Genomic DNA, 23,462 nt, shown 5'->3' with positions numbered 1-23,462 from the left:
GCATATTGTTGCATGTATCAGGTTAGTTCTTCCTAATTTATTACTGAACGGTCTTCCATTTTTTAGATTATACCACAGTTTATCCATTCACATGCTGTTGGAAATTTGGGTTTCCAGTTTTGGGCTAATGTGAATAAAGTTGCTCTGAACAGTGAATTACAAGTCTTCATGTGAACATGTTTTAATTTCCAGTGGGGAACTCAGGAATAGTTTTGCTGAGTAAGATGGTAATTATATGTTTAACATTGTAAGAAACTGTCAAATTGTTTACCAGAGTGGCTCTACCATTTTGTATTTCTACTAGCAATGTATCCAGTTGCTGTCAGAACATGTATTCATTCTTTATACTTTGTTACAGATTGTCTTAAATAACAAAATGTTTTTTAAAGAAAGTAAGAGAAATACATTTGCCTGTGTACATGTGTCTTTTACTTTTGCCCATATATTTGCCATTTTCATACCCATGTATTTTGTTTCTTCCTGAAGATCTGTGTAGATCTCAGTTTCCACCTGGTGTCATTCTCTTTCAGTTCAAGGACTTTCACATATGCTTCTAGTGCAGTCCTGCTGGTGGCGAATTTTCTTTCTTTTTTTTTTTTAAATATGGAACACTTCACGAATTTGCGTGTCATCCTTGCGCAGGGGCCATGCTAATCTTCTCTGTATTGTTCCAATTTTAGTATATGTGCTATTTATCTAAAATAATCTTTTTTTGCCTTTGTTATAGAAATACAATTTTGCTTGATGTCAAATTTAAAGTTACAGGGTTTTTTAAGCTTTATATTGATGTTCCATTTTCTATCAGCCCCCATTGCTTCTAATGAAAGGTGAACAGCCATTTGTATTGTTACCTCACATACAGTTGACCCCTAAACAACATGGGTTTGAACTGTACAGGTCCACTTATACATGGATTTCTTTCAACCAAATGAGGATTGAAAATAACAATATTCTCAGGGTGCAACACCCAGTATAATGAGGGTCTACTTTTCATATAGCTGGTTTCTGCAGGACTACTGTGAGACTTTCGTATGCATGGATTTTGGGGGGAGCAGGTGGTGGTCCTGGAACTAATCCTTCATGTAAACCTTGTTACTAGTGTATAATGTGTTATTTTTTCTCAGACTGCTTTAAAGATTTTCTCCTTATCTTTGGATTTCAGAAACTTTTTTTTTCTTTGATGAGCTAAGGTTTTCTTTTGTTTGTATTTATTCTGCTTAGGATATACTGAGCTTTGTGGATCTGTAAGTTCATTTTTTTTCATCATAATTGGGAAATTGTTTGCCATAATTATTTCACTTTTGAGGGGGCTCTGTTTTCTCACCTGCATTCTGAGACTAAATACACATATTTTGGACTACTTTTTATTGTCTTACAAATCACTAATATGCTTCCTGTTTCATCTTTTTCTCCTTACTGTTATTTAGACTGGATAATTTCTGTTAATCTATCTTCCACTTCCCTTTTTTTTTGTTTTTTTTCCTGCCATATCCACGTTCTGCTGTTAAACCTACCTGACTTTTCTTTTCAGATCCTCCTTTTGCTCTTTTTTTTTTTTTTTAAGTTTTATAGTTTCTGTTCCTCATCTTGGATTTCCATATGTTCGTGCATTGTGACCATGTTTCCTGAAAGTCCTGAACATGTTCATAATAACTACTTTAAAATTCTTGTTTGCATAGGTCACATAAGGATTGATTGCTGTTAACTGCTTTTTCTCTTGATACAGGTCTCAGAAATATTACAGTATATACAATAAATCGCATAGTCATCCTGCCTTCACTTGACAGGAGCCAGGCTTCCAGCCTGTCCTACCTGCCTGCACATCAGGATTCCTATGTGCCCCTGGATGCAGCCCTACATGTTGTTTTGTATTTTTGTTCCCTTTTGGGTCTACAAAGTTACTTATCTTGTTTTTGAGTCTTTTTGATGTTAATCTTTTTATAAGGTATCTATTTTAGGTAGGTTAGCCTGAGGGAGTACATTGAAACACGAATTTAGTGCCCCTCCTGTCAAAAGGTCTCTGTTTTTTCCAAAGCAGAATGCTTTGGAAACTTGAGGAGTCTTTTTATTTGCTGATAATTTGGTTAATATACTTGAACTCAGTGAAAGCCTCATTTCAGAAATAAATATTTATAGGTACTTCACTCAAGTAATTCTATTTATATATTCCCTCTCCATTCCAAATGTTTAAAAAAGGGGTTAATTTAACTTCAACACAGTGGAAAAAAATAAATTTATAAGAACTAAATTGTAATAATATTAGAGATAAAAGTAAACGTGTCTGTTGTTAAATAAGAAATTAATTACAAATTCATTTAGGGTCTTTACTATAAGTGAAAAACTATATGTGTACAGCAAAAAGTTATTAATAAGTATGCATGTGTATGTGTATATATATATGCCTAGATACTTTTTATATATGTTATTTTTAGTCTTTGTGTTTGTTTATAACTATGCCTACCTACATTGATTTTTCAGGAGCATTATACAAATTAAAGTAACAGTCAATATTAATGAAAATCTGTTTAGTATTTTTCTAAAAAAATTAACTCATGTTTGTGTATTTATTTGTTTATTTATTCATTCATTTATTTTTGAGGCGGAGTCTCACTCTGTCACCCAGGCTGGAGTGCAGTGGCACGATCTCGGCTCACTGCAAGCTCCACCTCCCAGGTTCATGCCATTCTCCTGCCTCAGCCTCCCGAGTAGCTGGGACCACAGGTGCCCACCACCATGCCCAGCTAATTTTTTGTATTTCTTTAGTAGAGACGGGGTTTCAACATGTTAGTCAGGATGGTCTCGATCTCCTGACCTGGTGATCTGCCCACCTCGGCCTCCCAAAGTGCTGGGATTACAGGCGCGAGCCACCGCGGCTGGCCTGTGTATTTATTTTTGAAAGATAAAAGCTTGTAAAGCTATTAATTTGCCTGTAAGTATAACTTTGGCTGCATTCATGGACAAAGTTTTGAGGAATTGGAGAGATAATGATTGATATTTGTTAAGAATTATTCCCTTTTATTAGGTGATTTTCACCCATTATTTAATCCCCATGACAACCTTGATTTCTTCTTCCCTATTCCGGATTTGAAGAAACAAGGTAGTACATTTTTCCCAAGGTGATACAATATGTAAGTACCAGAAATGGAATTTAAACTTAGTGCTGTCTGATTCCAAACATGTTTTTCTTTAGTTCTTCTTAGAAACTTCCTGAGTGTTCTCATTGTCATTATTTTCTGAATATTTTTAGAGTTTTGATTTTCTTTTGGACCCAAAAGTTATTTATTTAGTAAGACTTTTTCTTCTTTGTTTATTTGCTTTTAATATTTATCTTTTAACTATATTTAAAAAATCAGGGGATTGGGGGTGGTTCTTTTTCAGTAGGCAAGAGTTTTTAAATGTATTTATTGTTGATCTTTAAATTTATTATATTGTACTTATAGAATGTGTTGTATTAATTTCCTTATGTTTAAAATTTCTTAACATTTTCTTTGTTTTTGGTATATAATTATTTTTAAAGGTTATTGTTTTAATATGTCTCTAGACTAAATAGGTCTCATACTTTCTCTAAATTCCTTTCTCATATATACTGTTCATGGTCTTTGTATATAAAATATACCTTATCAATTTGGCTTTTGAAGTCATATCATTACTATTAACTTACTTCCAAAGTATGTTTAATTCTGAAGTGTGGGTAATATTGAAGTCTTGGCAAAACGCATGTGATTAGAAACCCCCCTGGTGCAACAGAGTGTGTTTTTGGATTCAAAAAAAAAAAAAAGAGTAGAAAGAATTTTCTAACTAGATTTTAGAAACAAGTGAATTGGTTTATATGGAAAGGAAATTTGGTTATATGAAAGATATACAGTATCCCCAGTGAAGGAAAAAAATAAGTCATAAACGTTTCTCTTAGAAAGTATTGTGTTAGATTTATCTCATGTCTGCAGAGATAAAATGGTAGGTTTTTGTGAAGTTATTATAGGTTTTCTTTTATAGAAACATAAACCAAAGTTAGTTAAGAAAAACTAAATTAAAATGAGAGCTCTGGACTTGGAAAAACCCAATGGAACCTTAAGATTTGTCAGTTACATTGCTTCATTATTACCTGTTTTTCAACTGGAATTTTAGAGAGAAATTTATGATATTTTCAATGTATTTATATAGAACTGTGATTATTTATAAAACATATTTTTATAGTTTTAATATAAAAATTCCCTTAAGGAGATTCTATATAATCTTTGTTAATTAAACTTTCAAATTTGAAAGTAAATCATGGCTGCATACTATTTGTCAGAAGTTATGATACTCTTTATAAAGCCTTTTTTAAAAATCTGGGGTGATAGGCTGGGCACGGTGGCTCACACTTGTAATCCCAACACTTTGGGAGGCCAAGGCAGGAGGAACACTGGAGCCCAGGAGTTCAAGACCAGCCTGGGCAACAAAGCAACTAAAACAAAACAAAGCAACTCTACTGGGGGGGAAAAAAAAAAGATTAGCCAAGCATGGTGGTGCACACTTGTAGTCCTAGCTTCTTGGAAATCAAAAGTGGATGAATTGATTGAGCCCTGGAAGTCAAGGTTGCAGTGAGCCGTGATTGCACAGTGCACTCCAGCCTATGTGACAGAGCAAGACACTGTGTCAAAAAAGAAAGAGAGAGAGAGAGAGAGAAAGAGAGAGAAAGAAAGAAAGAGGAAAGAAAAAAAGAGAAAGAATTTTGAGGACTGCTTTCAGTTTTACTGTAATTTAGGTTATTAATGTTAACAGGCTTATCCTTTTCTGCTCTTTGAATCTCATGTAAGTCTCATCTTTATTGGTTTATTATTGTTAATTTTTTTTCCATTGGTAATTCCTCTCAGTTTTACTTTCTAAAAAATACCCAAAATCTTACCATTCATTACTACCTCCATACAACTACGTTTGTCTAGGCCCTCATCACAGTTCATCTAAGTAGACTCTCTTAGCAGCTCCTTATTGGACTTCCAGCTTCCATTTTTTCCTCTATGTAGTCTTTTCTTTACATAGAAGATAGAAAGATCTTAAAACATTTTCTCCTCTGCCCAAAACCATCCCAAAGTTAATGCTATAATCCTTAGTATGGCCCTTAGAGTCCTCTGTGACTGGCCTGTGACTGCTTCTCTAATCTTAATCTTATCTCCTAACACTTTCTGTTTTTTCACTGTGCTCTAGCCATAGGACTTTCTTACTCTCTCCCTGAAATGTTAAAAGCACACCCTTACTTCAGAATATTTGCATTTACTGTCTTCCTCCCAGATTGCACTCCTTTCAGATACCTGAATGAGTTGCTCCCACAGTTCATCCAAGACTCTACTAAAGTGATTTCACCAGAGGATATCCCTGACCTCTCATATCTAAAATTCTCTTCTTACCTTACTTGCAAAGCAGCCTATATGCATAACTGTAGATTTTTATGGTTTTTTTCCTCCTAATGTTTAACTGTTTTCTTAGCCAGGCCTAATTTTTTTGTTTTTCTTTTTTGTTTTTCTTTTTAGATGGGGTCTCACTATGTTGCCCAGAATGGTCTCAAACTCCTAGGCTCAAGCAATCCTGCCACCTCAGCTTCTCAAGTAGCTGGGGTTAGGGGCATGCCATGGCACCTAGCTCCAGGCTTAATTTGGCAACAGATATTTTAGCAATGTTTTATTGAATTCTTTCAGAACATTCAAATTAACTTCATAAAGACAAACACTTTTTTGTACTCATAAATTCACTGGTGTATGTAATATTTAATTACATCTCATAATTATAATAAAAGATACAGTTAGCATAAATGGTTTGGGAATAAACACACCTGATGCTTGGTAAAGCTAAAATTTAACAGATGGAAATAGAAGTGTGGGCTTCATTCTAGAGTACTCTGCCAGAGTCAGCATACATAATATGTGAACATTAATCAGAATGTTCTACAAAAGTAGAGTCTTTACTAATCAGTCCAGTAAGTTGATCAAGTAGAGTTCAATTAAAAGAGCTTAATTTCTAACCAAAATTAGAAACTGAAATAGATTTAGCTTAATTACATATATAGCTTTTCCAGATTATCCTAACTTTATTGGATTAGTTCATCTCTAAAATTCATATAAAATTAATTCCACAAGTGGGAATAAATGACTACTAGAGAACTGCCACTTTTCTTAAAATAACAGATTGTAAAAAATATATCTAATCAAAGATGTCCTACAAATGGATAGTGTTGATGGTTGCACAAAATTGTAGACATACTTCATGTCACTGAATTATACACTTAAAAATGCTTAACATGGCAAATTTTATATTATGGATATTTTATCACGATAAAATAAAACTGAAAAAATACATCTTTACTTACATTTTTTAAATGTAAATAAAACTTTTGGGCAATGTTACTATGCAATATGGAAGAAAAAGCAGAAGTCATGGAATTAGAAGTCTTGTATTTATATAATACAAGTTCTATCATGAGTGAGTTGGATAGATTTTGGCAAACCTTTTAAACTATCTTAGCTGTAGTTTTCTGATGTTGAATATAAACATACTTGTTCTTAACTCTTAGGAATTTCATGAGGAACAAGTTTAAGTTTTATATATATCTATATATGCTTTTCATAAACCACAAATAAGTTTATACACTTTAGCTGGAACTTTTTATAATTTCAGAGGGGTTATTGAACTGACTGTTGGCATTGGATATAAGAATTTGGCTTCAGGCATTTGCTTTTGAGGTTTTAAAAATGTTTAAATATCTTACTGTAATTTTTTTGTTTTGCTATTTGGGACAATGCAGCTGTTTTCTCCTAGGGTATAATTAGTTGAGAATGGAAAAGTTTAGCTTATATTTGGAGAGTTATACTTCCTATTTCCATTATAAAATTTTCAGTTTTTTTCCTAATTTGTGTCTTTGCTTATTGGGTCCTCTTTATGACCTTTGAAGAGAAAGCCTCCTAGACTGAGGCAGATATTAGATAATTAGCTTTCTCTTTCTCCTTGGAAGTCAGTGAGCTAAGTCACAAAAATCATATAAAAGTTATATGATTTGTATAAGATATACAGTGGAACAGAAAATGATAGTTTGAGAAAGGTACAATGATGAAGTCATAAATCAGATTTAAGCAATAGAAAATTATTTATTGCTTTGTTGCCCAGGCTGGAGTGCAGTGGCATGGTCTTGGCTGACTACAGCCTCCACCTCCTGGACTAAAGCATTTCTCCTGCCTCAGCCTCCTGAGTAGCTTGGACTATAGGCAATCACCACCATGCCCGGCTAATTTTTTTTGTATTTTTAGTAGATATGGGGTTTCACCATGTTGGCCAGACTGGTCTCGAACTCCTGACCTCAGGTGATCCCAAAGTGCTGGGATTACAGGCATGAGCCACCACACCTGGCCTAGAAAATTATTTATCTTGGGCATTGATTAAATTGCATTTCTAGATACTCACCGTCGGTAGAGTAAAAGATTTTTTTCCCCTCTGAATAAGAAAACCGTTCATTCAAGGAACTCAATATTAATTAATTTTTGCAAAACATCCCTGTTTTGTTAATAACAAAACAGTATAATTTTAATATGCTCTAATAAATATATTGTATACAATACAATATGCTGTGACAATATACTGTAATAAAATTACCAGCACCACTACTCTCATGCTTTGTGGCCATTCTGAAGCAAAATAAGGGTTAATTGAACACGAGCACTGCCATATCAAGACAGTGGATCTGCTAACTGAGAAGGCTGCTAAGTGACTAATGGTGGGTAGTATATAGAATGTGGCCACACTGGGCAAAGGGATGATTCATGTCTTGGACAGGATGGAGCAGGACAGTGCAGGATTTCATCAGGCTACTCAGAATGGTATGCAATTTAAAACTTATGAATTGTTTATTTCTGGAATTTTCCATTTAATATTTTTGGATTCAGTTGACTGTAGGTAACTGAAACTGCAGAAAACAAAACCGTGGACAAAGGGAGATTACTGTGTATATGATCCTCAGTGACTGGCTTTTCCTAGGTGTCTCCTCCCTCTCCCTGCCTCCTAACAGTGATGTTCTAGCCATGCAGAACCATCTTTGTATATTCTAAAATATAGTCCCTTGCTTTTATGTGTGCTGTTCCTTCTGCCTTTTCCCCTCTTGTCCAGTTAGTGATGTACTTCTCACTTTTATAATGCGTTCTTTTACTCCCTCTTCTATGACATTACCGTTGCTTGTGTTTATCTCTGTTAAAACCTCATTGCATTTTAATTGCAGTTTATCTCTTTGTCTCTTTCCCTGGGTTAAAAACTGAGTATCTTGATGAAAAGAACTTTGTTGTATCCATCCATTTATTCCCCATACATAGCACATTGTCTGAAGATGCTTTGTAAATGTTTGTAGAGTGCAGGAATAGTATTATACATATGAAAATACAAAAGTCTGAAGGTGATATACATATCAATGGTGATGCTGCTCTAGGTATCATAATCAATTGTGCTGCTTGTTAGACTGGGCCCCATGTTTCCTGGCTCCTTCGGTCCAATGCTCTGCCACTAAATGGAATTAATTTGGGTTCTTAACAAAACATCTTTTTGTTTTTTCTTTACAGATATTGATGATGTTAAGAAGTTCAAACCGGGTTACCTGGAAGCTACTCTTAATTGGTTTAGATTATATAAGGTACCAGATGGAAAACCAGAAAACCAGTTTGCTTTTAATGGAGAATTCAAAAACAAGGTGAAGATGAGAATCTTTATTTTAAAATGTACCTCCTGATACCTGTACAATATTCGTTTCACTTGGGAAGTTTCTTATGTGAATATGTATATATAGCATGGTAAAAAAAGTGCTTTTTACTAACTTACATATTTAAAAACATTATTTTATTATTTAAATTTTGTTTCAGAAGATCTCTCTAAGTGAATCAACAAGGCTGAAAAATATATATTTCCATCTATGTGTCTATAGCTCCTACATCTTGGAAAATGAAGGAATTTCATGATCAGACTAATTTTGCAAATTGTGTACATAGAAAAACTTTCTATTTACTGTTTTGTGGAGGAGAAAGTTACTCATCCTTAATGTAAATCCATAGGGGCCTCCCTCCTAAGTGTTCATTCTACCACAACGGAACTAAGCTGCTTAACAGTTGAAAGGACACCTGAATTATCTTACTGTCATAGGATTTTTCTATTAGAATACTCCAGAGTTACCACAAAGTAACTCTAATATGACACAAATGGAGAGAATAGGCCAAAGAGTTAAAGTCTAAAACATGGAATATTTTTTTAAAGTTATTACCACTAGGTAAATTGAATATTTGAAACCAACTTTTAAGTGGATACTAGTGTGTATGTTTTATAAGTGAAATAAGGCATGTTAATGAAAACTTAAAATTTATAATGGGTATTTTGCTGTAAAAGAATTGATTGCTGGACTTAGTGTTTTTCTGAAAGCACATTAAAAGAATCCTTCGAATCTTGAGGGCTTTGTGTGGGATTATTAAATGTAAATATAAAATTATTATTTTAGATTAAATTATCTTAAAGGATTGAAAATTTATACATTATTTTTCTTTTAAAAATTTGCATTTTATTATTGAGATAATTGAAATTTTAAACCTATATGGTATTTTTGCCTCAGGGTAAGTCTGCCAAGTCACAAATTTGTAAAGAATGAGGTAGTTTTTGGTTTTTGTTTGTTTTTGACAAATAGTAATTCTTTTCGATATAAAGATGAGGTCATTTATACAACTTCTCCAGAAAATAATTGTTTTATGCATTGCTTTTTACTACTGCTATTTAAAATAATAGAGCCTTAGTGCCCTTAGTATTGCTATGAAAGAACTGCTGAGGTTGGGTAATTTATAAAGAAAAGGTTTATTTAGCTCACAGTCCTACAGGCTATACCAGAAGCATGGTGCTGGCATCTGCTTCTGGTAAGGACCTCAGAAAGCTTCCAATCATGCCAAAAGACAAAGGGGGAGCAGGCATGCCACAGGGTGAGAGAGGAAGCAAGTGAGAGAGGTGGAAGGTGCCCAGGGTCTTTTTAACAATCAGTTCTTGTGGGAACTAACAGAGCAAGAACTCACTCATTACTCTGAGGAGGCACCAGGCCATTCATGAGGGATCCACCCCCATGATCCATACACCTCCCATTAGGCCTCACTTCCAACATTGGGGATCAAATTTGAACATGAGATTTGAGAGGACAAATCCCCTCAAACCATAGCAGGGCATAACTCAAGAATTGATTTGTGCCTCTTTAACATGGTTGGGAAGATGGCTCCTTTCTTTTATTCTGGGTTTTTCTTGCCACTCCTTTAAACAAGTATTGAAATTGGTTCTAAATAATCACACTTATCCAAATAATTTGATTAAAAATCTATCCTTACATAATCAGATAATGTATTAGATATCTTGTCCTGTATCTGAAGTGGGATTCCTGCCCAACACTATCTCATTAAGATATAAGTCATCCTCCATCGCAGGTAATAGTAGACCTGAGAGAAATTCTCTTTTCAGAGGATAAATTTCCCATTATTACTGTATCTCAGTTCCCAAGATTCTTTAGTTTCTTTATTATCATAATGAGTTTAGTTATCATTGAAGAAGAAAGGAACTAGTTTGAACTAACCAGTAAGGACTCTCCTTAAGGAAAGCAAACAACATTTTTTGGGAAAAAACTCTAAAGAACTTTCTGCTTTGGAATTATAAAGCAAGTTTTCCTTAGATGTTCTTACTGGATATATATCCAACAAGAGGTATAGCTATTGCTGCTTATGCATTTTTAGACAATGTCATAAATGTCAAGGAGATGTACTACTTTCAGACAGTAGATAGTCTAAAATTACTTCGATTGAAAAAACTACATTTAGACTTCTGCAGTTTTGATGATGCTGAAATTAATGGGTGCATGCTTACTGACAAGCCGGGTACTGGGTTAAGCACTTTACATATGTCATCTTACTTACTCTTTCAACAACTCTGTGACTTGGATCGGGGTTGGTAAACTTTTTTCTGTAATGGGTCATATAGAAAATATTTTAGGCTTTGCAGATCGTATGATTTCTGTCACAGCTGCTCAACTCTGCTATTATAGCACTAGAGCAGCCATAGGCCAAACACAAACAAATGTGACTGTTCAGTAAAACTTTACAGGAGGTAGGCTGGATTTTACCCATAGTTCCTAGTTTGCCAACCCCTGATATAGATTATCACTATTATATTCCACTTCATAGGTGAAGAAATTGAGGCTTAGCGAGCTTAAGTAACCTCCCCAAAGTCACACAGCTGACAAATAAGGAAGCCAGAATTTATACCAAGCTTTGCTTGACTCTGGAGCTCATGCTCTTAACAATTAGCTGTCATCACAAGATTAGTTTTGTGTTAGTGTAACAATGTGACTGATATTAAATACGTCTTTTTTTTATTTGTTTGTTTGGAGCTAGGCTTTTGCTCTTGAAGTTATTAAATCCACTCATCAATGTTGGAAAGCATTGCTTATGAAGAAGTGTAATGGAGGAGCTATAAATTGGTAAGAATTTGTCTTTTCTATGTAAGTAATGTTATTTTATTATTAATTGGTATTAAACAGCCACATAATAATCAGATTTCAGATTTTTGCATTTTTTTTAAATTTAAACAATACAGATTATCTACCTATTCATTGGGCATTACTAAGTGTTGGGCACTATTAAACTAGGAATTGACGTGATCTTTTTTCTCAAGGAATTTATAATTTAGTGGGAATACTGACAAATAAATGGACATTTAATTGAAATACATTGTGCAAAGATGAAAAACGCAATTTTTCAGCATGTAAATCTATGCGGTTTCTTTAAAATCTAATAACTACCATATAATTTCTTAGAAAGTAAAAGCCTTCTTACTCATCATGATCACTAGTTGATTGATTAAGAGGAATTAAGTAATAGTAACATATACATTTAATTTAAAACATTTAAATGTATATTCACCCCTTTTTGGATGTAGGGCTGAGCCCCTTTTAATATAGATTCCATATAGATTTTATATATATTCTAACATCACATAGGATAGAAAGCAAAGATTCTGTAATCCTTAAGCTCTTTATAACTTAAAATTCCTGACAGATTTTTAGGGTTCTTTTAAAAAAATCATTTAAATTATATTATCTACACCAAATTTGACACCAAATTTTTGTAGTGATTCACCTTTATTGAGGCTTTTTAGGGCCTCAGTATTGTTTAAAGCCTCGTTAGTTTTATAACCTACTAAATGTTCATAGAAACAGTTCTTCCACACTCTTTCACAGTTCATCTGTGAACATAATTAATACTTAAATTTTGAAATTATAGTAACAAGTACAATTGACAAACATTTAAGAACTAAAACAACTGACTCTTGGTAAGTCTTAAGTATAGGAGGCAAAAGCAGGCTTGTGGGGGTACTAATGATAACACTATGAATACGATAGAGTCCCTGTTCTCTCTGGGAATCAAGAGGGTCATTAAAGCAATTATTAGACTAAGGTAATCGGATGGAGTAAAGAATTATTTAATATCAAGGAATGTTTTACCTAAGTTATCAAGAAGGCCCATTTTGCCTACAACACAAATGCTTGGCATTGAAGATATTGACTTTGTTTCACTTGCTTACTAAAGAAACACTGTCAACTCCTTGGCCTTCTCCCTTTTTTCTTACCTCGTATGCAGAGCACTCTTGTTTTTAAGCATAATCTTAAAATGTAGGTAATTGTTTCTAATATAGATAATATAATTTATTAACAGCAAAGCTGGATATGATTGAATGTCCTCTAGTCTTGTCCATCCTAGTAAATGGTAGAGTGAGCTATTCTTTGTGGTCTAAAATTAAGACTCCAGTGTAATGAGTCCCTCCAGTATGAAGGGGGGTGTCTGTGATTGTCTGAGGAAATATTTGCTTGCTCTTTGCTGTCTTATCTCCTTCCTAATCACTTTCTAAAAAGCTTATGCAGTCTTTGATGAGACTTGAGTGTTTCCCCAGGTTTCCTCAGTTACACAGCCAGGGACCCTTTGTTTGGTTAGTATATCTATAGCTTGAATTCATTCCTTCTGTGCTGAGTCTAATTATCCTTACTGTGAAGGTAACTTTATTTCTAAGCTCTGGAATCATTTTGCTGTAGCCTCCGGAGTAATGAGAAGGATTACATTAACAGTAAGAGTAAACATTTATTAACTCTGTACTATGTTCCATGTTCTGAGATAATTATATATGTTATGTAATTAATACTCAAGAATCCTATAAAATATGTATTGTTATCTCCATTTTACACATGAAGAAATTGAGTCCACATAAAGATTTAGGTAACTTACCTAAGGTCACACAATGCATTGTGGAGCCAGGATTTAAACCTTACTCTCTTTTTCTTTCTTTTTTTTTTTTTTTTTTTCAGATGGAATCTTGCTCTATTGCCCAAGTTGGAGTGCAGTGGTGCGATCTCGGCCCACTGCAACCTCCACCTCCCAGGTTCAAGTAATTTGCAATTCTCCTGCCTCAGCCTCTCAAGTAGCTGGGATTACATAAGCCTGAAACCACGCCTGGCTAATTTTTGTATTTTAATAGAGACTGAGTTTCTCCTTGTTGGTCAGGGTGGTCTCGAATTCCTGGCCTCAAGTGATCCGCCCACCTTGGCCTCCCAAAGTGCTGGAATTACAGGCATGAGCCACCACACCTGGCCTAAACCTTACTCTGTTAATAGCTGTGTTCTTTTACCTCCTCTACATTTTTTATAACAAAATAACTTTTTTTAGTTTAAGAATTTTCAGAATATAAGTTTCAGTGTATGTATCATATGCATCTAGAAAATTTAAAGTCAAGATCTTCAGAATTTTAACTCATTTTAATCCACTTTTCTCTTTTTTTAATCATAACTTAATTTGGAAATATATTCAGAGTTGTTAGTTTTTATTTCTTTTGCCTTTCTGTAGTGAATTGCCTATCTTTCTTAATTCCTTAAACTGTACCATTATAGATTGGCAAGCTTCCTCTGCCTTCCCTTTTGAAACCCATTTTTCTCACTCAGTTCAGTTTAGGTCCATACTATCATAGACATTCTCTCAATGTGTATGTAATACACAGCATTAACTAGGGAAATTGTTAGAGAACTCAGATACATTGTCCCCTTCTTTAAACCTAGTGTATTAGTATCTTTAGGAAGTAAAGTCTAAACGTGTATGTTTTTAAAGCCCCCTATGTAATTCTGATGAGCCTCTCTGCGTAAGAACCATATTATTATTATTATTATCATTATTATTATTATTATTATTTTGAGACAGTGTCTTGCTCTGTTGCCCAGGCTGGAGTGCAGGGGCACGAACATGACTCATTGCAGGCTCCACCTCCCAGAGTTCAGTGATTCTCCCACCTCAGCCTCCCAAGTACAGGCATGCACCACCACACCTGGCTACTTTTTAAATTTTTTGTATGGACAGGGTCTCGCTATGTTGCTAGGGATAGTCATGAACTCCTGGGCTCAAGCAATCCACCCACCTCAGCCTCCCAAAGTGCTGGGATTACAGGTGCGAGCCACTGCGCTTGGCCTTAAGAATCATAAAATCCAAACTTGTTCTCGTGGAAAAACAAGGCCTTCCAAGATTTAGATAACCTTTCTTGCCTCATTTTCCATCACTTCTTGTCTCCTATTTCATGTTACAACAACTGAAAGCCACTTGTCACTGTGCTTGTAGTAATCTCTAGACCTTTACTCATTTTGTTTCCTTTGCCATGACTGTCTTCTCATTTCTTGAACTGGCCATGTTACTCATCTTTTAAGATTTAATTTTTACTTTGTCTTCTCTAGGAAACATTCCCTCATATGCTAGTTGAAATGCTAGTACTCTCTGTATTCCTTGTCTTCTGTGGATTTTTGTCATTACATCTGTCACAGTTATTAAATACTTGGTTCATGAATTTATCTTCTCTAGAATATAAGTTCCTCAAGAGCAGATGAATAAAGATGCCTTATTCATCTTTATATTCCTAATGCCTGGCATGTAGTAGCCACTCAATAAATATCTGTTGGAGTAAATTGTTGAATAATATTTTAAAGCCAACAATTTTTTTTTTTTTTTGAGACGAAGTCTCACTCTGTCACCCAGGCTGGAGTATAGTGGTGCAATCTCGGCTCACTGCAACCTCCGCCTCCCGGGCTCAAGCAATTCTCCTGCCTCAGCCTCCCAAGTAGCTGGGATTACAGGCACCCGCCACCATGCCTGGCCAATTTTTGTATTTTTAGTAGAGACGAGGTTTCACCATGTTGGCCAGGCTGGTCTCAAACTCCTGACCACAGGTGATCCACGTGCCTCAGCCTCCCAAAGTGCTGGGATTACAGGCGTAAGCCACCACTCCCAGCCTTGTTTTTGTTTTGTTTTTTTTAATCCAGTTAGTGACTCTTCTCTTTTCAGAAGCACTGCATTTATTAATTTATTTTCATTGATACCTTGAAAATTCTTTCTCCGAATAAGTTTTTTTGTTGTTGTTTATTCTTTTTTTCCACTGCTGGATGTTTACTCTGAAAGCTAAATATTATTTTAACAGAGAGAATTTTATTTCTAGTCTTACCTAAGAAAACTTTAAACTTGATTCTGGGAGAAATCATTTTTTGACATTTGAGTGTACTCTCCCACTTTCTCTTCAACCAGTTGATATACCTTATTAAGAAATCAGAAATGTACTATTCTGTTTACTACTTTATTTTATTAACCATTATTTATTTTGATTCATCTGTCTTATATATTTTTCAAGTTTTGATTGATTCTTGAGTGTCTTCTAGTTATAAAACTGCACTAATTCAGTTACCTAGCATTTCTTTACTCATAATGCTTTATTTCTTTACTCACACTCTTTTTTATTAACAATCATTCTCCTGTTTAATATATTCTATACAGTACTACCAGAATTATCTTTCAAAAGTATGAATATAACTCATTTTTATGCCTAAAAACGTCTTATGATTCCCTTCAAAAATGGGATTTCATCCAACCCTTCTATTCTTAAACAATGTGTCCAAACCTGCCTTTCCAGCCTCATGGGCTCTTCCTTCCTATCCCCTTGTCTTTCTTTGGTGGACATCTTCATTTTTTCAAGAAGCAGTTTAGATGTCACCTCTGCACAGTTTCATTTCTGTTGGGCTGTTGTATCCCTACTGTACATACCTCTGTGTAGAACTGGAGGTGGATTTTTTTTTAATACTTTGTATTGAGTTTTTACCTCAGCACTCAACAGCAGGACTTGACACAGTAGGTAGTCTAAATATGCTTACTGAATAAATAAATATATTCAATTCATCTAAATTCTTTAGGTCTTGAAGTTGTTTCTTTTTACATTCCTAGAGAAAGGTATGTTTAATCTGGTACTTCTTTTTTTTTTTACTTTAAGTTCTGGGATACATGTGCAGAACATGCAGGTTTGTTACATAGGTGTACATGTGCCATGGTGGTTTGCTGCACCCATCAACCCATCACCTAGGTATTAAGCCCCTCATGCATTAGCCATTTGTCCTGATAATCTCCCTCCCCTCCCCCCACCAACAGGCCCCAGTGTGTGTTGTTCCCTTCCCTGTGTCCATGTGTTCTGATTGTTCAGCCCCCACTTGTAAGTGAGAACATGTGGTGTTTGGTTTTCTGCTCCTGCATTAGTTTGCTGAGGATGATGGCTTCCAGCTTCATCCATGTCCCTGCAAAGGACATGATCTCATTCTTTTTTATGGCTGCATAGTATCCTTTGATGTATATGTACCATATCTTCTTTATCCAGTCCATCACTGATGGGCATTTGGGTTGGTTCTGTGTCTTTGCTATTGTGAATAGTGCTGCAATAAACGTACGTGTGCATGAGTCTTAATAGTAGAATGATTTATATTTCTTTGGGTATATACCCAGTAATGAGATTGCTGGGTCAAATGGTATTTCTGGTTCTAGGTCCTTGAGGAATCACCACACTGTCTTCCACAATGGTTGAACTAATTTACATTCCCACCAACAGTGTAAAAGCATTCCTATTTCTCCACAGCCTGAGCATCATCTATTGTTTCTTGACTTTTTATAATTGCCATTCTGATAATAACTGCCATTTTAATAATTGCCATTCATGGTGCAAGATGGTATCTCATTGTGGTTTTGATTTGCATTTCTCTAATGATCGTGATGATAAGCTTTTTTTCATGTTTGTTGGCTGCATAAATGTCTTTCAAGAAATGTCTGTTCATATCCTTTGCCCACTTTTTGATGGTTTTTTTTTTTCTTGTAAATTTGTTTAAGTTCTTTGTAGATTCTGGATACTAGACCTTTGTCAGGTGAGTAGATTGCAAAAATTTTCTCCCATTTTGTAGGTTGTCTGTTCACTCTGTTGCTAATTTCTTTTGCTGTGCAGAAGCTCTTTAGTTTGATTAGATCCCACTTGCCAATTTTGGCTTTTGTTACAATTGTTTTTGGTGTTTTAGTCATTAAGTCTTTGCCCATGCCTATGTCCTGAATGGTATTGTCTAGGTTTTCTTCTAGGGTTTGTATGGTTTGGGGTTTTACATTTAAGTCTTTAATCCATCGTGAGCTAGTTTTTTGTATAAGGTGTAAGGAAGGGGTCCAGTTTCACTTTTCTGCATATGGATAGCCAGTTTTCCCAGCACCATTTATAAAATAGAGAATCATTTCCCCATTGCTTGTTTTCATCAGGTTTGTTGAAGCTCAGATGGTTGTAGATGTGTGGTGTTATTTCTGGCATTCCATTGGTCTATGTGTCTGTTTTGGCACCAGTAATCTGGTACTTTTTTATGTATTGATAGCCTCAGCTGTTTTGGCTTTGTGTACATTTATTCCAAGGTCACTTCCTTCTATAAACTCTGGAGGTTATGGTCTAAAGTTATTGTCATTCTGATCTCTTTAAATTTTCTCTCTGCCTTTTTCTTGACTACTTTGCTTTAGAATGAAAAGCCTTGACAAATCTTTATCCTGGATACTGTCTTTGAGGATTCTCATAAGTGTGGGCCATTGTTTGATTTGAAATTTACTTGAAGAAAATGGTTTTCCCTTCACTAAAGCACTATTATCTGTCTACTAATATACTTTATTATTTTTATATGTAATTTGGGTTTGTTGTACACAGCATTTTTGGTTTTACTGATTTTTTGCTCAAATGTCATCTGCTTGTTTTGGTCAACAAGGTTGTATATAGGTCATGTAACATTTATACATTTAGAATATAATATTTAGTATCTTAGTATAAAAAGGAAAGCAGTGCATTCTTTTTAGTTTTAGTTTTTTTTTTTTTTTAAGTTTCATGTATAGTGGACACTAACAGCTTAGTCATCCCTCTTTTCAATGATTATACTGCTTTTCCCCTGGCAGGTCGTAGTCATAGTTTGAGAACTAAAAAGAATCTTAAAGATTAAAAGCTCCTTGGGGGCTCCATGATTCAATATTGTGTCTCCAGTATCTAGAAAAGTCCCTGACACATAGTGTGATTTTTTGATTTGGCAGATAAATATGAATCAATGTTAAACAACTATTTTTACATGAAGGCCAGTTCAGAAAAAATAAAAATATTTCTTGGTATCATGCCTTTTATTACACTTTGAAACATTCAAAGTACAAATATCTTTATTAAATCCAAGAGGGGATAAAGTACATTTAGGTGTGTACACACACATATTTACATACATATATGTTCTTACAACCTAGATTACATATATTATTGACTAAAAGGACATCAGTGAGGATGTTGGCACTGTTTTTAGCTGATAGAAGAGCCTATTTGATAAATAGAAGGAACTTTGTAATCTTTCATCCTATGTATCGGTTTATCTTACAAGAATCTCCTAAGTTCATTTGTATATGCTTGCCATTTCATTCTTAAAACGGCTAATTTTTTTTTTTTTTTTTTTTTTTTTTTTTTTTTGAGACTTTGCCTCGTTCTGTCACCCAAGCTGCAGTGCAGTGGTGCCATCTCGGCTCACTGCAACCTCCACCACCCAGGTTCAAGTGATTCCCCTGCCTTGGCCTCCCAAGGAGCTGGGATTACGAGTGTGTGCCACCATGCCCAGCTAATTTTTGTATTTATAATAGAGATGGGGTTTCACCATGCTAGCCAGGCTGGTCTCAAACTCCTGACCTCAGGTAATCCGCCGACCTTGGCCTCCCAAAGTGCTGGGATTACTGGCGTGAGCCACTGCACCCAACCACTCATACATTTTTTAAGGTGAAAAATAGCAGAGTCAGTTTACTTTCCCAAGATATCCACTACTGGTTACTTGTCAAGACATTTTATCAGAGATATTTTTTAAATTTTTTAATTTTTAAAATTAAAATAAAATTTTAAATATTTTTAAATTTTACCGTGCTGGCTTAAATGTTGTCATTCTTTTCTAATATTCCTATTCATAGTTTCATTTTGTTGTAAGAGTAGAGGATGACTTTAGAAGTAGGGTTATCAGATTTAACAGATTAGAAATACAAGACACCAGTTAAATCACTTTTTCTTCTATTTAAATATTTCAGAATAACAAATATTCCATGTAAGTGTGTGTGTCTCTTTCAATATTTGAGACATACTAACAGATAGTTTGTTGCTTATTTGAAATTCAAATGTAATTGGTTGTTCTATATTTTATATGGCAACTATATCTAGAAAAGACGTCCCCCCCCCTTGCCCTACTCTCTCACCATCATTTTCCCAGAATTTCCAAGGAATGTTTTACTTTGGTTTAGTTATAATGTTAAAAGCATTGTATGTATTGTAGTTAGTACTTTGTATATCATACTTTCTTCACAGGACCAGCACTTTTTTGCAGTGTCTAATTTTTTGCCTGGTTCTTTTTAAATTCATTTTTGACAGTCATCAAGGAAACATCTGACTTACAGGGCTCTGCCTTTTTCAATTTTCAGCTTGTTTAAACGTGAGCTGTAGAAAAGAGAACACAAAAAACTTTGTCTTTTTTTTCCCCCTCAAATTTTATTTTAAGTTCTGGGGTACATGTGCAGGATGTAGAGTTTTGTTACATAGGTAAACGTGTGCTATGGTGGCAAAAAAACCTAGTCTTAAAGATGTTACTGCTAACTTTCATCAAATTCTATTCATGCCAAGAATGAAAATGAATCCCACATTATGAGTCTGGATAGAAACCAAAATGACCACTTATTATAATCACTGTATATTCAGTGTCATCAATTACAGACAGATATAGACAGATGTTTTTATCACCGATATCTCGACATATTTCACAAAGCTGTTGTGAAAATTGATAATGTATATCCTTAGGTCCACTTGAGGGGGAATATGTTTTTGTGTGTTTTATCTATTATTTTATCTTTTAGGGATCTGCTAATCACTTTTTCTTCTATTTAAAAAAGTTAATTTGGCTTTAACTCCCTTCTCTACCACCTCTTTCTTTATCCATTTTAATCTGCCTGTTCCTTAGATGAAATTTTTAAAAATCAGCCTTAATATGTTTCAGAGGAATGATGCTTTTGCTTTCGTCTAGAGAGTGGCAATATGTAATGAGTAGCATGCTTTTAGAGGTATAGGAAAGGCTTTTGACTCTATGGAGCCTTCCCTAGTCAGGGAAGGAGCTGCTATTCCTATGCCTGGCCGAACTTCCCTACATATAAGAAAACAAACTTTACATTCGTATAGTTTCCTCTTTAATCTCCTTATCTGTGAAAGAGATTCCGCAAAAGCTTTCAGTAGCTAATTACAATGTTTGTCACCTCACTTAGAGGAAAATTTATGCTAGGTCCCATTCTGTGGGTCAAATTTGCTTCCTCTTTTCTTCAATAAAGGTGAAGTGCAATTGTGGTGTAGCTTTTTATATATACCTGGAAATTATTAGGATTTGTGTAATATAATTTTTAAAAATCTTTTATCATTCTGGAGAGTGCTTTGCTGTGGACTACTCTATACTTAGAACCTTGCCTGAAAGAATATACAATAATTTTCATTGTCTTAATTTTTATTCTTTCAGTTTCTATTCATTGGTTGAAAGTATACAACAGATGTGGAGTATTTGGAGTTAGTTTTTGGGGTTTTTTTGGTAATTGTTTCTTTTTATCCTGTTTAATAATAACATTTTCTTTTCCTCTCCAGCACAAACGTGCAGATATCTGATAGCCCTTTCCGTTGCACTCAAGAGGAAGCAAGATCATTAGTTGAATTGGTAAGGGGCAAACATCCAAGACATACTTTAATCTTATAAATGTCATAGGAAGTCTAGTAGAAATTCTGAAATCTCTAGCAATGAAATGTGTCAAGTCCTTTTGAGAAGCATAAAGTTTACAAATCACCTTGAAATCTATTTCTGTAATTCAAGGAGTTTAAATGAAAAATTTTAAAACCTTTTAGTTGAGTTTTTAAATTTTGTATTTGAAAGTACATTAACCATTTAGCTAACTTCATATGATGCTGTTTTTCTTATCATCAGTTTATTATTGTTTATATAAATATGCTCTCCTCTGTACTGTTGTATCTCCATGAATTATCCCCTGTCCAGTGTCTACATTGGAACTGGCTATTGGCACAGTTCAAGAAAAAAAAAATTGGCCCAGCATGGGAGCTCCTTCCCATAATTCCAGCACTTTGGGAGGCCAAGGCGAGTGGATTACTTAAGGCCAGGAGTTTCAGACCAGCCTGGCCAACATAAGGAAACCCCATCTCTAGTAAAAATACAAAAAATTAGCTGAGCCTGGTGGTGCATGCTTGTAATCCCAGCTACTCCACGGGCTGAGGCACAAGAATCACTTGAACCTGGGAGGCAAAGGTTGCAGTGAACTAAGATTATGCTACTGCACTCCAGCCTGGGCGACAGAGTGAGACTCTGTCTCAAAAAAAAAAAAAAAAAAATTGAAAATAAAATAAAATTATGTTTTTCAGCTTAAGAAAAATAAAATTGGTAAGACCCTTTGCTTTTTTATTTCCCTTTAGTTTGGCTGTCTCACATGCTTTCCTTCTGTAAGCTGAGATGATATCCTTGGATTTTTATATGTCTTAGTGATAATGCTGCATAGAGGCAACGGAATTTATTAGTAAATTAATGACTGATTTGGAGATCACTAAATTGGAAAATTTATATTCAGATAATCAAGTAATATTACTTGTATAAAGTGTATTTAGGAGTGATCTTAGGCTAGAAATCTCATTTATAAATTAAGGGTTTTTAAGAACGATGAGATTTAAAAGCTAGTGAATTTAGATCTTTACACTAAGAACAACTAAAATGTTCCTAAATGTTAGTTGATCACTGTGGCTGCTTTTAATTTATTGGGTTTTTTTTTCACTAATGTATTGGCTATCTAATTAATGCCTGTTATGTGGTAAGATATAGGTTCTGGGAATGCAGTATTAAAGAAAAGACACAAAAACCTCTGCCCTTGTGTAGCTCGCATTTTATCTGGAGAGATGGATAAGAAGGAAATATGCAAGTAAAATAACGTTTCAGAGAGCAATAAATGCCTTCTGAAAAAATGACAAAAATGAGCAAGGACAAGGGGATAAAATGCCAGAAGTGGGATGGGAGTTATAGTTATTAAAAAGGCAGTCAGCCACAGCCTCACTAGGAAGAGGGCTGACATATGTGCCAAGAATTGTAGAAGGTAAGGTCAAGTGAAGGAAGAGCATTCAAGGCCACACTCCCAAAGGCCCTGAGGCAAGAGGATGTCTGAGGTATTCAAGAAACACCCAAAGTGACCATAGTGACTAGTAGAGTAGAGAAGATATGGGGGAGAAAGGAGGAGATGAGATTGGAAATGTTTGGATCTGGGTTTGAAAATGGGGGTCAATTATGAAAGACTCTGTGCAGGCTATTTAAGGATTGCATTTTTTATTCTGAATGCGGTAGGGAACCATTAAAATATTTTCAGCAAAGGAGTGGTCTAATCTGACTTTGATTTTAACAAGATCATCTGGCTGCATTGGTGAGAATGGGCTGTAGGCCATAATTAGATTAGAGAAAATACAAGGAAGCTGCCACAATAATGCAGGCCACATTATTCTCCAAGTTATCAGTTTTGTATCTATGTAGATTATATTCAGAATTTGGTTTTCATTACTTCTTTAAGGATAAAAATGAAGGAAAACAAAAACTTTTCATCTTTGTACAAGCAATCTGTCTCACTAATCTCAGATTAAGTCTATTCCATGTATTTCAGTTTTAGATTCATAAATAATATAGTAGATACTTGTCTTAAAATTAGTCACAGGCTCAAAGTTTCTATATTAGATCCTGTTTTTTCATTGCTTTCTGTCACATTAGTGGCAAAACAAAAAAATAATTGTTAGGACATATATATGATCTAGTTAGATTAGAAGAATAAGATTAGAATTCAGAAAGGTTAACATACAGCTTTAATTACCTGGCTTGGTAACTTGGTTGAGCTTTATAATAATGAAGAAGATACTCTACTGAATAATTTTTCACCGAGAATACTGTATCAGAAATTCACAAATTAGAGAAACCAGTGCCTCTTCACTAGCTCAGTGGAACGTCATGTATGCCA

General features: G+C 34.7%; 1 protein-coding gene and 1 non-coding gene across 6 annotated transcripts in view; one reads left to right on the top strand and one right to left on the bottom strand.

Annotated features, from left to right (window-relative positions):
- Window positions 1-23,462, top strand: part of PPA2 (inorganic pyrophosphatase 2) — a 113,795-nt gene that overhangs the window by 71,581 nt on the left and 18,752 nt on the right. For all 5 annotated transcript variants that reach the window (XM_054484614.2, XM_054484617.2, XM_054484616.2 and 2 more), the window contains 3 exons: window positions 8,571-8,698; window positions 11,412-11,497; window positions 21,058-21,127. In XM_054484614.2, coding sequence (XP_054340589.1) covers window positions 8,571-8,698; window positions 11,412-11,497; window positions 21,058-21,127 — 284 coding nt within the window. The remainder of the gene's footprint in view (window positions 1-8,570; window positions 8,699-11,411; window positions 11,498-21,057; window positions 21,128-23,462) is intronic.
- Window positions 598-705, bottom strand: LOC129035870 (U6 spliceosomal RNA). Its single transcript, XR_008502365.1, has one exon. It is a non-coding gene; the product is annotated as a U6 spliceosomal RNA (small nuclear RNA).

Source organism: Pongo pygmaeus, chromosome 3 (genome assembly GCF_028885625.2).
Source record: "Pongo pygmaeus isolate AG05252 chromosome 3, NHGRI_mPonPyg2-v2.0_pri, whole genome shotgun sequence".
NCBI lineage: Eukaryota > Metazoa > Chordata > Mammalia > Primates > Hominidae > Pongo > Pongo pygmaeus.
The sequence above is the reverse complement of the archived record's forward strand: the minus strand, read 5'-3'. Positions and strand labels throughout refer to the sequence as shown.